Here is a 16204-nt window from a genome sequence, read left to right as displayed (position 1 = left end):
GAATAAAGGACACACATGTGATTTTGAAGATATTTAATTAGTTTAATACATCATTAACTCTATGAATTTGTATTAAAAATATGATTGGTCCTTGAACTTTCATAATGCGTCAATAGCCATTCTCAACTTGTTTAAAATATCCTGATAACTTCTTCAACTTGCTTATCAATTATCACTCGATTGTAAAAAAAAATAAATTAAATGCAGAAGGTATGTTGTACATGCTCTAGAAAAGTAAAATAACCAAAATCGGATTATGTTGTTCCAATATTGGAGATGATAAATTTATGATTGAGCAGATAAAAACTTCTGTTTTAATATGTTTTATGAATTATATAATAACATTTAAAAACGCCTACAAAACAAATTCCACTTGTAATTTATTTTTTTTCCAAACAAAGTTATTAATTGATTAAATTTTATACAAGTCGCTAGGGTTAGCACAATAGTTTGAAAATCCAATGGGGTGATCAAGTTTTCTTTTACAAGTTCAAAGGATGATGTGTCACATATACGGTAATTTTCAGCTTATCAATAATTAACCAAGTAAATCTGATTTGTCACCGTTAAATCTAAACTTATTAAAAACTATCCTATAAAACTTAGAACTAGTAAATTTAGATTTAAACACTGAATAACCAGTCATCCTTATATTTATATATTCTCAAGTTTACCAAGGACTTAATTGAACTACAAGTGCCATACAGTTTTTCTTCGGACTTCATCAAATTCTCTCTCTAGACTCCATTAATCCTCTCAACATTTTCTCCGATCAGACACAAACAACAACACAATATGCAGAAGCAATATAAATCAATATACATCCAACAAAAAACCCCAAATTCAAGAGTCTTTTACATATACCTTAACAACCCATCTAAACTCAACGCTTTCCCCTACGAATTTCTTACCGAATTTCCCGACGCACTTTCTTCTCTCGACAAAAATCCTAATGTCGCTGTCATAGTCCTCTGCGGCGCCGGTGATCACTTCTGCGCCGGCGCTGACCTCAAAGTAATCAAAAACATCGCAGAAAAAGGCCTCTCAACTGAAAAGAGCCGTGCTAATGAGTGGCTCCGGCGGGAGATCAAGTTCATTCAGGAATCCGCGACCGCGATGGAGAAATGTAGGAAACCGGTGATAGCAAGTATTCATGGATATTGTGTTGCAGGAGGAGTTGATATAGTGACTTCCTGTGACATAAGGTTTTGTACGAAAGACACTGTTTTTAGTGTCCAACATGTTAATGTGGGGTTCACGGCGGATATGGGGACGTTGCAGAGGTTGCCGGCGATTGTCGGGTATGGTAATGCAATGGAATTGGCTTTGACGGGTCGGAAGTTTTCGGGTCAGGAGGCTAAGGATATGGGTCTGGTTTCTCTCGTTTTTGAGTCTAAAGAAGCTTTGGATGAAGGTGTTAGACTCGTTGCCGAAGGTAAGTTTCCATTTGAATGAAAGCTTAAAAATGGTACCTAAGGTTAGCATTCATGATGAAATTGGTAAATTTTTTAGAAACTGATTTGTTAAATTTCATTTTGTTTTAATAAAATCTAGACTCAGCTCTGACGTAGTTAATTTAGGGCCAATCGTCCGAGGATCCTCAAATAAGGGATTATAAATTGTTAAAAAAAAATTAGAGATAAAGTTCAAATTTATCCAATCAAATTTATCTTTAATATATAAAATGGTAAAATTTTATAGTTGACTTTTCTAAATATGATGAATTAAATTCATATGTTTTCCTCTTTGGAGTTCATCTTTATTCTATATAAGTGATTAAAATTTTAGAATATATATAAAAGAGTCTGAAATTTATTATCTCATCGAGTGTCTATAAAAAGTCAAAACCAGACGTGATAAAGTTATTTAACTTTCATTTTTTTAATAAACCAATTTAGGCTATTTCAGACAGAAAAAACCATATTAATAGTAGCATAGACATCTTGAAATTGATTAACATTTACGTATAAAACAACACTCAGATGACAAAAAAAAAATTATATATTTTTTTAATTCAACAATTTGAAAATATATTTATATTTGTAATTGTTATGTCGCATATATATGGTTGTTATATGTCCGTCTATGAGTTTTTTACTGTGTGGTTGCCACGTGACTATTCCAATAATATTTTTTTTTAATTGATTGAAACAACTATTTTATATAAAAAAAATAAAGTTCAATTATTTTATTAAAATAAAATTATATTTAATTACCTGTTTGAAACTGACCACAAATATTAGTGATCATTGGTGCAATTTACTTTACTAACTCAACATTTATGTTACAATCTGTGTAATTAACCATTTAATTTGTCACCTGAACCATTGATCAATTATAAATGAATACAATGAGTCCTTAAGTAACCATACACCAAATATTATACAGCGACAATTGAACCAAACATACACTATAAATAAAAGAGTCTACAGATGATAAAATTTGTAGTTTGACAGGAATTGCTGCAAAGTCTCCCACAGCCGTGATAGGGACAAAGACAGTGACGTTAAAGAGCAAGGACTTGACTTTAGAACAAGGACTCGATTATGTTGCAACTTGGAATGCCGCAACAGTTTATAGTTCGGGCGATCTACTCGAAGCCTTAACCGCAAAAGCTCAGAAAAGAAAGCCTCACTTTGCCAAACTTTAATTTCATTAAATATGTTTTATCTTCTCCAAGTAAATATAATAAGTTGATTTATCGTTAACGATAGAGCCTCGAGTAAATGCGGCTAAAAAAGAAGTGGATAGGGTAAATAATTATAAAATCCTTGTATTTTTTACGTGTTATAGTAATTAGTCCATATGTTTTTAGAAATGATTATATAGTTCCTCAGTTTTTATTTTGGTGAACTCTTTAGTTCTTATATTTGAGTGAATGATCAAATTAGACTAAATAAAATTTAAAATACCAAAATTACATTTTATTATATGTTTTAATAATAAAATATCCAATTTTCCTATTTTATGTTTTTTTTTTCTTTCGTAATAATAATATCTCCAATATTAGTTACTTGTTTTATTAAATTTCATATAATTATAAATTTTAATTTAGTAGTGTAAAACTTATGCACTAAAAAAATGATAAATATTGTTAAATTATTAAAATAGGAGTATAACTATATAAAATTATTTATTTATGGGATAAGGAGCAAATTTACCCCTATGGTCTTAGTAGAGGAGCGAATTTACCCCTAACGTATGAAATAGACCAAATATACCCCTAACGTTTATATAAAGGATCAAATATGCCATTGTCTAACCGAAAAAGATAACGGAATAATTTACCGTTAGTTGACTTGTTTATTGACCGCAACGTCAAATATTTTTAATCCTGATCGTACATGTCAGATATGACGTGTATATATCTGGACCGTTAAAAAAAAAAATAATAAACATGTGCCACTTAACACGTTTCCGGTCCTCCTGCCATTTTTTATTTTTCACGGTCTCTTCCGTTGTGATCAAAGCTGATCTTCATCTCTAGTACTTTTTATTCTTCTTTTCCTATTTGCGATTGGTGCGCTTCTGGCTCGTGCGTTTTCCTTGTTATTTCTTTTGGCATGCTTTCTTCTTCCTTCGTGTGCTCTTCCTCTCCGCTTTCTATTTTCAATTTTCTTGACAGCCTTCTTATTTCTTTGGTGATCAGGAATTTCTCCCTTTATTTCTTGGATCTTCGTTCTTCTTTCCATCGTTCGTTAGTTTTAATTGTCTAAATAAAGCTAATTTTTCTCTGTGGAAAGCATCACAAAAGGTAAGAATATTTTTTTCTGATTTTTGGGTTTATACAATGACTAATGTGTTATGATTTCTTTATTGATTATAATGTTAGGTTTATACACTTTGTGATTTGCATTTTCATTACGGTGGGAAATGGATATTAGTACCTAAAAAGGATTATGTGGGAGGCAAGGTTGAAATTGAAAAAAGAATCGATATTGATTATTTGTCTGTTAAAGATATAAGAGACAAGTATAAAACAAAATTTTCTTATAAAGATGATCATAAGTTGTTGTATTTAGAGAGAGCCAAGTCTCTAGATGATGGATTAATTCCATTAGAGTTTGATAAGGACATATGCATATTGATGTCCAATTTAATAGAATCTAGAGGCGGTGAAGTGCATATATATGCACTAGACGAAGATGACTTGCCATTATATTTTTCACCTAAATGTGTCGAAATTGTTGGGAATGAAGAGTTACTAGAAGAAGTAGTTCAAAAAACTCCAGGGTCTAGGATTAGAGAAAGTCGGGTTGGAGAGAACTTGGAAGAAGCAGTTCAAACAACTCAACTAAGGGAAGTTGGGGGCAGAGTCATACGACTGGCAGGGGTTAATGAGGAAACCTCAAGGGAACAAATACATAAAGGTCTAGGTAGTTATGCACATGTAGTCCAAGAAGAAGAAAATGACAATGAAGATGATAGTGGTGAAGATTATGAAGTAAGAGAAGAGGATTATGAAAGTGAAAGTGAAGAAATATCAAATTTAGACATGGAAGAGGAATGTTCTGAATCTGATGAACTAGGAGATGAAGAAGAAATGTTGAATTCAATAGATGAAAATGTAGAAGAATTCAGAACAGCAAGGACAAACAGACATAAAAGTTATGTGGAATTATATGTTGGGCAAAGCTTTGCAAATTCTGCTGAATTTAGAATGGCAGTTTCTCATTATGCAGTTAGGGAAGGTGTTGCACTGAAGCTTATGAAAAGTGACAAGAAAAGGGTGAGATATAGGTGCAAGGCTACTTGCAATTTTGTGGTCTTGGCTTATAAGGATGGCCAAAGTGATGGATTAAGAATAAAGACTTTAATACCTAATCATACTTGTGACAGACAATATATGAACCCTAGGGCTACAACTGACTTTTTGGCTAACTATTTCAAGGAAACTATTAGAGGATCACCTGAGTGTAATGTATCAGATATGATTGATCATGCTAAACAGTACCTTAGTCTTGATGTGAAGTCATCAATGTGAAAAAGAGCAAAGAGGGTAATCATTTAAGAAATAAGTGGGGGCTATAAGGATGAATACTCCTGTCTTGAGGCCTATCTGAATGAGCTCGGAATTAGTAATCCTGGTAGTTTTTTTGATCTTCAATTGTATCCTGAGGGCCTAAGACAAGGAAAAAGAATATTTTGGAGGGTGTTTGTATGCTTTCATGCATGTAAAACAAGTTGGTTAGAAGGCTGCAGACCTATTATTGGCCTTGATGGTTCTTTTCTTAAAGACATAGTAAAAGGTCAGTTGCTTGTAGCTATTGGTTATGATGCAATGGACCATTTTTTCCCAATTGCATGGGCTGTAGTAGACAAAGAGACAAAAAATAGTTGGGATTGGTTTATTGGGCACCTAAAACAACAACTTAATCTCGGAAATGGGTCAAATTTAACATTGATGTCAGATATGCAAAAGGTATGTACTTTTCTCTTATTAATGAAGCTTATATGTTTATATGTTCTTATATTTATAGGCCAAATTTTATATTTCAAGTTTGCTTTAGAATTAAACTAAATATATATTTTGTGCTATGGTTTATCTGAAAAATGCTATATGTAAGTAATTTCGGATATAAGGTTAAGTTATTGTATATAAAGGTTTATTAGTCAAATGTAGTTTCAATTGATTACCATTTAAATAAATTTGTATACAGAACTAGCAATATTTGATTAGCTTATTAGAGCTTCAACCATATTGAGACTTGAGACTTGAGAGGATATTGACAAATGTGATAATGGTATTTTGGTTTAATTGATGTTTAAATTGTGAAGGGCCTGCTCCCTGCTGCTAGTGAACAATTGCCAATGTCAGAACATAGATGGTGTGCAAGGCATGTTCTTGCCAATTGGTCAACGAAGTTTCGAGGGAAAGAGATACAAAAGCATTTTTGGTCATGTGCTTGGAGTACGTTTGAAGAGGAGTTCAAAGATAATTTGAAGAAAATGGGATCGATAAATAAAAAAGCAGTTGAACACCTATTAAAGTATCCTCCTCAACACTGGTGTAGGGCATTTTTTAGTACAAGATACAAGGATCATATGGTGGATAACAACATGACAGAGAGTTTTAATAGTTGGATCCTTCTTCAACGGTCAAGACCAATACTGAGAATGTTGGAGGAACTTAGGGTGAAAGTAATGAAAAGGCTAATGACTTACGAGAAGATGATAGATTCTTGGACCACTGAATACTCCCCGAAAAGTTTGGATGTATATCATGCCAATAATGACATATCTAGATTTTGTAGAATAGAATTCAATGGGGAGAAGGGGTATGAGGTGACAGAAGGGGTTGACAGACATTGTGTGGTCTTGGATGAAAAGATATGCACTTGCAGAGAATGGCAATTGAGCGGTATACCATGCCCACATGCAGTTTGTGCTTTATACCATGCGAAAATTGATCCTATAACTGTAATAGACAAATTCTATCACAAGTCAATGTACCAGAGTACTTATAAGGACAAATTGCAACCTGTTCGAGGAAGAAGATTTTGGAGGTGTGATGATTTTGAGCCAATAGAACCCCCGAAAATTCAACGTATGCCAGGAAGGCCTAGGAAAAAAAGAACAAGAGAGCCAAATGAAGGAAGGCAGTCTGGATCGTGTGGGAGCAGAATATCTAGAAAGGGTCAAATGCAAAGATGTCGAAATTGTGGAGGCTGTGGGCATAAAAGAATGAAGTGTCAGGTAAACTTTTATTGTATCGTGTGGGATTCATTAATGGATACGTGAATTTGGTTTGGCATTCCTAAGAAGCATGCTTTTAAAATCCATTATTAAAGTTTACAACTGCTCTTGAACTTATTTCTTTGTTTTTTTCACAAAGATATTAGACATGTAAGGTTTAAAGTCTATAGAGTTGATATATTAGATTAGTTTTTGTTACCAATATTATTTTCATTTACTTAGTTGTTTTAATTGAAATTTTCATGATTAAATTATCATAGGGCAAGTCAATTTTTGAACAAAGTGCCGAGTTATTTGATGCAAACTCTGAAGCAATAACCAAGACATCAAATGCAACACAACCATCAGTAAACAAAGGTAAAAGTGTTTCAAGTGGATCAAACGATCAACCAGTTTGGATCAAACCTAGGCAACGCCTTAGAGAAGTTGGATATGGATATTTGCATGATGACAATGATGGCAGTGTTATCTATAATGTAAGTAATTTAATCCTTTAATTTTTGGCCAATTACATGTGTATTTCAGATTAGTTGACGAGTATGTCTTCTTAATTGATAGCCTGGTAATGTTGGTGAAACCGTTATCATTGAAGGCAATGTTGAACCATTTGAAGAAGCACAAGATGTGATTTCCCATAATCCTGATCCTGTTGTTACATTTGCTATCCCAAGTGAAAGAGAAGCAAGGCAGAATAGGTTGAAACCCTTGTTTGATTCAGCATGTGGAACTAGACATATTCATTTCTCACAAAATGAACATGAAGTTGCTATGCCAACTGACTTACCATTCGAGCCTCCGAAGCTTCAGTGCAAAGGAAAGAAAGCTACGACAACTCGTCAAATTGAAGCTGAAAGAGATAATGTAATTAGGAAAACAAGAAAAAAATTTATCCATAAATTAGTGCAATTGGTAGGTTGGTTGTAAATGTGTTAGTAAAATTTTTGACAGTTTGGTAGTAAATATGTTGGTAAAAGCAATAAACATTTTTTTGTGACAAGGAAACGACATATATAAATTTCCCTTTAAGTGACAAACTAGAAACTTTTATGTTGACAGAGAAATTTTATCTTTTTAAAACTTAAGGTGCTCTAAATTTGAAAATATGTAATCATGTGAATATTTACAATGCAAGCATATCAATTTTCCATCAACGAAATTGTTTATGCATCCGGTATGAGTTTCCAATTCAAGTTGTAAGCCATACAAAATAAACATTCATAGATAATAGCCATGAAACCACTTTTCTTTCTTCTCTTCTTTCATTTCCTTATTCTTGCTTATTCTTCTTCTTCTTTAGTTGTTAATGAGGAGGCCAAAGCTCTTTTGAGATGGAAGTCTACTCTCAATTTCATAATAATTCTGTCTTATCTTCATGGTCTCTATCTACTCCTCTTTGCAACTGGTCTGGAATTTTCTGCCATCATAAGACTGAATCTGTTACCAATATCAGTCTTTTCGGTTATGGTTTAACAACTAAAGGAGAAGAAGTAAGAAAAAGGAAATGAAAGGAAAGAAGAAAGTAAAGTAGCTTGTGTAAAAAGAGAGACAACATGGCTATAGCTATTAAGTATGTGTGGTGATGAATGTATGCATTGAAAAGTATTTATACACGAATGGATGGTATTAATTGATCACTTCTTTATGACTTAAGAGGCTTCTATTAAGATGACGTTGCTGCTGATGTTTTTTGGTCCACTTTTCTTTTCATATTTAGCCAATTTGCTGTCCACATTATGGAATGTGAGGTTGAAGATTGCTATAGATTTAGTTAATGTAATAGTGTATATGCACATTGCATTTCCAAGGCCTATCGCACATGGAAATATTAAAGTTTCAAACGTTTTCCTGGATGGAAATTCTGCAGCCAAACTGTCTAATTTGTCACTGTGTGTGCCTATTCCTGAAGGTGAGACGTTTGTCGAGGATATTATGGTAGGGATTATAGGAGTTATTGCGCCTAAATCATTGGCTATAGGTTACTTCAACGAGAGGAACCATGTTTATAGCTTCAGAGTGTTATTACTTGTGCTTTTAACCGGGCAAAGATCATTGGATAACTCTCGCGTTGAAACTGGAGATTGAACCGTGTGAAGAAGTATCTTCGAATGAATAAATTCAAGGAGATGTTTGATCCTTTTATTTTGGTAGAGGCTGTCATAGAACAACAATTGGAAAGTGTTGGAGCTCTTGCAATTAGATGCATTGATGATTCTGCTGAAACAAGGCCAATAATGATTGAAGTGGCAAAACAACTTATTCGTATTTATCGATCTGCAATTGATCCTTGTTAGCTTTCTGTTCATTGATCTTTCTATTTTTAATGTCAAACTATATATGATTGGTATAAACCATATTAGTGGCAACAAATAAATCAATTGAATACGAGGCAATATTTTCCCAGAATTCACTTAAAGACTATGAGTGATGATGGATGTGGAAAAACAATAAAATACAAGCAAAATTCATAATGAATAAGTGAAACTTGAGAATGGCCACTTATATTAATACATCACAAACACTATAAAATTCAATAGAAAACTTTTAGTTTCATGGTAGTTGGTTAAAACACTAAAAAGAGAATTGCATTAATAAGATTTGAAGTGTACACCATCCATGATATTGAATTGCAAAGACATGAATATCTGTAAAGTAAGATACCAAACTTTCCAATTCTTATTCTCAACAGAAATTCCAAATTTATTGTTTGGGTTACAAGGTTCTCATTGTACAGTATGTCTGCAAATAAAATCCATATCACCATAGGCAACCTGCAGAAAGCCTTCCAAAATCGCAATTTCCAGCCACAGTGACTTAAGTGGAGCCCACCCCTTTATCTCGACCATTAAAACCAACGAATCGACAATTAAACCCAACGAACTGACCATGTAAAGAAGAACGAAGATTGGAAGAACCAATGGCAGAGAAGTCCTGATCGCACGAAGGAAGAAGAAAGCAGGCCAAAAGAAATAACGAGGAAAAACACACCAGCCAGAAGCGCACCAATCGCAAATAGGAAAAGAAGAACAAAAAGTACCAGAGATGAAGATAGCTTTGATACCAATCGGAAGAGACGGTGAAAAATAAAAAATGGCAGGAGGACTGAAAACGCAGAGAAGAGCATTGGAAAAGAAAAATTGGAGGTTTTAAGTGGCGCATGTTTATTATATTTTTTTAACGGTCCAGATATATACACGTCATATCTGACATGTACGACCAAGATTAAAAATATTTGACGTGGCGGTCAATAAACAAGTCAACTAACGGTAAATTATTCCGTTATCTTTTTCCATTAGACAAGGGCATATTTGATCCTTTATATAAACGTTAGGGGTATATTTGGTCTATTTCATACGTTAGGGGTAAATTCGCTCCTCTACTAAAACCATAGGGGTAAATTTGCTCCTTATCCCTTTATTTATTAAGAAGCGGGCAACAGGCAGCAGAAGCCGGACATCTCAACCAGGTTGGCACCCCAGTCAACTACGAGTTATATAAAATTATAAAAGTGGTTCTTTTTTAAGAGAATAAGAAATACAATTTTTTTAATTAATATACACAGTATAAGAATTTCGATGTATATATAATACACAAACTTCATTAAGACTATTTTGATTAAATTTGAAAACTAGTAAAATAAGTTATTTTATTTGTATAATCAGACATAATTTTGTACTTTTATTGGTCGGGAGTATCCTAGAAACCTAAAATTTTCAGTTGGGTGCATAATAGTGTTGGACATAAATAATTTTCAGATATAATTGAATTGAGGTAACAAGTCTTTTTCTTAATTATTTCGACTTGGGTAAAGATTAATGATATCCAAGGCTCCATGTCCATGTGTTTTCTCTATATGAAATGTAATAAAGTGTTGTACTTAAATAATTGGAGTAATAATATCATGAGCTATATCTCGAACAATTTAACTTTAATACATATTCAGTTTATTCTCTATCTCAAGTTTCACATAAATATTTTCCTCTGAACATTTTTCCGATCAGAGAAAAAAAAAAACAAAAAAAAAAAATCTCTCTCAATCCAGACGGGTTTCACATAAATATCAAGTTTATTCTCTATCTCAAGTTTCACATAAATATCTTAAGACGGGTTTCGTAATTTCTCTCTCAATCCAGACATAAATATCGAACCCGATAAAAATATTCACTGGGTTTTATTTAAAGAATGTTCCTTTAAAAATGGATTATTATGAGAAAAAAACTCATTATATATATTATATATATTGTTGTTGAGATAATTATGATTAGGCTTTAGTCCGGTTTAAGGCTTTCCACCTCTTTCTATGAATATATCGAATCTTAAATCTCTTTTTATTAGAAACTCCAGGTTTGAGCTAAAAAAAAAATTGAAAAAGTTACTCTTCTAATTGACAGAGAGGCATTTGATTTGAGGATTGATTAAGAAAACAATTAGTAGATAAGATAGTACGGTTGAGTAGTATTCGATATACTAGTTAACAATTCGTCTAAATTCAATGTGGTGAGGGCATCCCTTATCATTGCCCGAGCTCGGAGCCAAGAGACGAGGACAACGAGAGCCGAGGTAACCAGCCAAGCACGTGAGGCGTGCTCACCAAGACGCGGAGCGTATAGGACTCCCTTACCGAAGAATTGCCCAGCAGATCCATGACGCGGGGCGCATCCCCAAGTACGCAGGGCGTGAAACCAGGGCCCGAAGTGAAGGATATCCAGGAGGCCAACTACGCGGGGCGTACCATCAGGGATGCCACGCGTGAAGACCATCAACAGGAATCACCAAGATCAGAGGCGCCAATACGCGGAGAGTGACTCCAGGAACGCCACGCGTGAAGTGCTCCTCAAAGGCTTCCCAAGTCTCAGTAGCTACGTCACACGGGGCGTCTCAAGGTCCACGCGGGGCGTGTCCTACCTGGCGAATACTTCTCCTCCAAGTTCTTTAAAGAGGGGACCAATACTATTGCTGTTTATTTACTGTTTTGCCATCCACCATTTATTACTAAACTACTATGGACTCTTTCCTTTCCTATTCTATCCTTACACACATGTTTTGCCAAAAACCCTATTCATGGGCTTTTGGTCTTTTCTCTTTTATTTGCGAGAGTATTTAAACTCTCTTCTTTGTAATGCTTATGAACTTTTGATGAATTTGAATCTAGCCTCCATTGGAGCATCAAGGTTTCACCTTGTTTTGGGTTAACTCAACCTTCAAGTATAGCTTGAGAAGATTGAAATCTTTGTGAGTTTAAGATTAAAACTCTCAGTCGACTTTAATCTACATCAGTTGGTATCAGAGCCGAGTCGTTTTCATTCCCGGAGACTTCTTCTCGGAAATGGTTCAACCACGTATCACAAACGAAGCCACCGGATCCATGGAGCAACGAGTTGAGACACTAGAAGGCAACGTGAAGCATATCACGGAGTCTCTAAGAGCGTTAGAGGAGAAGCATATCAAGTTTGATTTGAGGTTATTGATTAACATTCTATTTTAATTTGATGTTGTTTACAAGTTAATAAGTTTAAGGTTTGGTTTGGTTAAATGTTTTTCACAAATGTATACATATAGCTATTTTACGTAAAAACTAGTTTTTGTAGTTGATAGTTGCTTACTGAGATTTTTGTCTCATATTTTCAAATGTTTTAATGTTTTTAGGCGAAGAAGTACGAGGTACTGAGGGAAGTGTTCGACACTAGGGCGAGGATTGGATACGGCCACGATTGTCCAAGTCGTCTTCTAGGGTATTGCATACTATTTTGTACATGTAGATATAGGCGTTTTTTTGTGCTTGTGAATATGTAGGTGTTGGTCCCTAGTAATTAGTTCCAAAGGGGGGGGATAGGAACTAATGTAACTTTTTCGCTTTTAATTATGTTGACTTAATGTTATTTTAAGAGTTTGTTAACTCAGCGTGTTGGTCAGCACGGCCGATTGATTAGTCAGACAGTTTTAGTTCTATGCTGACTAAGACTGCTTGACTTGAGAGTTGGGAATTAACTCTTGAGAGGTCAGCTTCCAACTCAGCACTCAGATTTACTCAGTTTCAGTTTTAACAATTTATATGCTGAGTAAATACCACAAGCAACACATGCACACATATATATATAAATTGAGAGAAAGAGTTTAGAAGCTACTCAGCACGACTTATCCTGGTTCGGCCTCTGTGCCTACGTCCAGTCCCCAGTTCCTCCTGGGATTTTCAATCCAATACTGAGCTCTTTCAAGGTAGAGCACAAACCCTTTACAAGGCAGTGAGTATGCAAGAGTACGTCATTTATTCGTCTACTCAGCTCCTACTAAGTACTACAACCCAGCACTTAGATTTTTCTACCACTAAATGCTTACAACCAAGCACTCAGCATACACTCTCAATATTACAATTGATAAACTTGTTCTTTCTCAATAGAAGAACACTTTAGATGATTACACAACAATCAATCTAGCATTTACACAAAGAATAGAAGATTTGGTGTAAGATCTTTGTATTTGAGTGCTTTGAAGATTTCTCTCTTGGATTTTTCTTCTTTGTAATTCGGCAAATGTCCAAGTGAAATCCTTGTCCATTATATAGATGAATTCTGGAGATTAGACCGTTTGAATTTGGTGTGTTCGTTGATTCCAAAACGACTCTTTTAGTAGACAACTTCTGGTCAGTTTCAGTTTTGCAGGCCAATCCTGTCATCTGTTTTCTTCAGGTGTCAGCCTTGTCTTCTTCCTAGACTTGTCTTTTTGTGGCAGTTGTCTTTTACCAGTAATCCATTGACCCATGTTTCTTGGAATTAGTCTTCTGTGTATTTTCGAGACTTCAATTATTGGTGCAGAATATTGGCAGACTTTGTCTTTTAGTGAACGGATCCTTCATGCTTTCCTGACTGTTACTCAGCTCCATTCGTTATCTTCGAATGTTCAACTTCCATGCTGAGTTTCTTCTTAGTCAGCTCCGTTCTGTTTATACAATTCTGAAGGAGTCTTCTAATTTAGTCAGCCTCGTTCTGGCAACTTTGAAGGAGACTTCTGATACTGAGTTCTACTCCACTCAGCTTCTATTCTTTCATGCTGAGTTCCATTCCACTCAGCTTGGCTTATGCTGACTTTTGTCCTGTCTAACTTTATATATATATTTTTTCACTCAATATTGAACAAACACATTAGTACAATTAAATCAAAGTATTTAAATTTAATTGCCTCTTAATCATGGATGATTTTGTCAAATCAAAATCTTGTGGAAAGGTGTTTCAACAAACTCCCTCATTTTGATGTTGGCAAAATACATAATTATGGAACTCAGTTATAAGTTACCCCATGATTGATTTATTTTTGAAATAACTCCCTCGTAAGGGTTGCACATATTGTCTTAACTTAATTCTAAATCTTCCAAGATTTAATTGAATTAACCTTAAGACATTTGTGTATACTGACTTAGTTTAATGTTAGATTTTTCAAGATCTGAGCTAATTGGATTTAAGTCAGTTTTCAAAAATATTAGAAGTATGTTGTTACTCAGTTTATTACATAAGTATTTTAGTGTTAATGTATACTGAGTATGTTTTACTTCTTAATTTGTTTGTTCAATTTTATCAGCCAGGTTGAGAAAATGGTACTTGTCATAGATTAAGCAAAAACATATGAGGAAAGATTATATGCTAAGTTCTAAACATTGACTAAGCTATATCTAGTTCTTCTTCTTTTCCTTCATGTTGACCTGAGCTTGATGGTCAGCTCGATATACTCCTTTGCCTTTATCTTTACTTCCTGAGGCATTACCTGCAAGCTGAGTTCCGTCTTGGCTTTTCTCCCCCGTTTTGCCATCATCGGGTTTATAAAGGAAGGTATCGTTGCGAGCATGAGTGGAGAGGACATTTGAGTAACGCTGAAGCCTCTTTGTGCTTTCACGCAAGCCATCAATTACAGGTACACTGTCATCTTGGACATGGCGAGGAATCCGGAGAGAGCTGCTAATCATGCTGAGTAGGCATTCATGTGATTTGCTAAGCCAGGTGAGCGAGCTGGTTATCTGAGCAAAAGATTGGTGGTACATCTTCAGCAGGGCAGAGTCATAAAACATGCGCTAAGCATTGTTGATGCGCATTGCCTTCATAATTGCGTGGGAAAAACTCAAGATTTGACCATTGGAGACTGGGTCAACATCCATCTGAGCCTTGTTGACGTTAAGTAGACTTACCGCTTCACTCATTTGGTCAATGGTGCACTGAGAGGTAGAAAATACTAATTCACGCATACTGGTCAGTTCAGCAGTTAGCTTGGCAAAGCAGTCTTGTAACTCAGCAGAGGTAGCATACTCAGGATTGCCAGTTGCGCTTGATTTGGTCAGTTCTGCAGTTAACTTAGCAAAATAGCCTTGAAGCTCAGTGGAAGTTGCATACCCTGGATTAACTTCCGACAGTTGTTGGATTTTTTCCTTCAAGCGAGTTCAGATGGTTCACCATTGTGAGTACCAATTCAGTCAGCTTTGCTATTTGGTCTTGCCTGGGTTGCTGAGTTTGAACGGTGGTCATAACACTTACAAGATCCTTGAGTCCTCTTAGTTCATTGAGAAGCTGAGTGATACCAGACAGTTGGGAGGACTCAGCATGAGAAGATCGAGTAGCATCAGCTTGAGGAGGGTTCAAGTCTTGAAGCAAGGACTGAGCAGAGGCAATGATTCATCATCCTGACTCAGTAGCATTCAAGTATGTGAATTGAGCAGCATTTGTCTCAGAGGCTGGAATTGAGCTTGATGGTGGTGGAGTTGGCTGTTTGCCAGATTGATCATCTTGATTGGTGACAGGACTTTGATGCAGATTGGCTTCAGGAGCTGATTTATCAACATGCTGTGTTGGAGGTGGAGTTTGGTTAGTCATGTTGACCTGCTCAATTTGAGTGGGTGAAGTTGAAACAGGATTTGTTCCATCTTGAGCAGTTGGATTTGGATTTTCAAAGGTTTTGGCTTGTTCCTCATCCTGAGTAACAGAGGCTTGTTTTTCTTTTGAAGGAGACGCAGTATCGTTTGCAAAGTACGTGAACTGTAGCTCAGATAGGTCAGTAAATGGTTCTTGAAGAGGAGAATCTGCAAGGAGGTCAAGAGCTGGAGTCTTATGGGCTTTCTTCTTGAGCCGTTTGAACTTTGTTTCTTTAAAAGGAGATGGGTCAGCATGAATAACCTCCTCATCAGTATCAACTGTCTCTTCTTCCACAGTTGGACTCTCATGTTGCTCAACGTGATCCTCCACAGCAACATTTTCTTCTTCCTCAATTCTCCGCTCAGCATCATCCTGATGTTGCTCAACATCAGTAGGTTATTCCTGCTCGGTATTGACTTCTTCCTCAACAGGAGTTTCTTGCTCAGCATCCTTGACCGGCTCAGCATGAGTTTAGTCTAGGTTAATTCCATGACCTTTTGGAGGTACAACCCAATCCAAGGGATTAGCTTCAACTGTCTTTAAGGTATGAACCTTCTTCCTTTTCATCAAAGGGGATTCCGGAGTTTCCTCTTCTTCATCCTCAGGCTCTTCCGGCCTCT

The 16204-nt window shown here is 35.4% G+C and overlaps 2 protein-coding genes and 1 pseudogene across 3 annotated transcripts; all 3 read left to right on the top strand.

Annotated features, from left to right (window-relative positions):
- Positions 1-674: 674 nt before the first annotated feature.
- Positions 675-2853, top strand: LOC136220886 (delta(3,5)-Delta(2,4)-dienoyl-CoA isomerase, peroxisomal-like). The gene is made up of 2 exons (XM_066008719.1): positions 675-1435; positions 2457-2853. The coding sequence occupies exons 1-2, from the start codon at positions 796-798 to the stop codon at positions 2648-2650; spliced, it is 834 nt and encodes a 277-aa protein (XP_065864791.1). The 5' UTR covers positions 675-795; the 3' UTR covers positions 2651-2853.
- A 194-nt stretch (positions 2854-3047) lies between these two features.
- LOC136220869 (uncharacterized) lies at positions 3048-8342 on the top strand. Of its 2 annotated transcripts, none has more exons than XM_066008707.1 (4): positions 3048-3754; positions 5779-6696; positions 6957-7172; positions 7255-8342. In XM_066008707.1, the coding sequence occupies exons 2-4, from the start codon at positions 5812-5814 to the stop codon at positions 7618-7620; spliced, it is 1467 nt and encodes a 488-aa protein (XP_065864779.1). In that variant the 5' UTR covers positions 3048-3754; positions 5779-5811; the 3' UTR covers positions 7621-8342. The 2 variants fall into 2 exon arrangements, with proteins under 2 accessions (XP_065864779.1, XP_065864772.1); XM_066008700.1 differs by lacking the exon at positions 3048-3754 and adding an exon at positions 4069-5422.
- A 19-nt stretch (positions 8343-8361) lies between these two features.
- On the top strand, positions 8362-9058 carry LOC136216704 (serine/threonine-protein kinase ZRK1-like; annotated as a pseudogene).
- Positions 9059-16204: the final 7146 nt, after the last annotated feature.

Source organism: Euphorbia lathyris, chromosome 1, assembly GCF_963576675.1.
Source record: "Euphorbia lathyris chromosome 1, ddEupLath1.1, whole genome shotgun sequence".
Classification (NCBI taxonomy): domain Eukaryota; kingdom Viridiplantae; phylum Streptophyta; class Magnoliopsida; order Malpighiales; family Euphorbiaceae; genus Euphorbia; species Euphorbia lathyris.
This window is presented reverse-complemented; position numbering and strand designations above follow the sequence as displayed.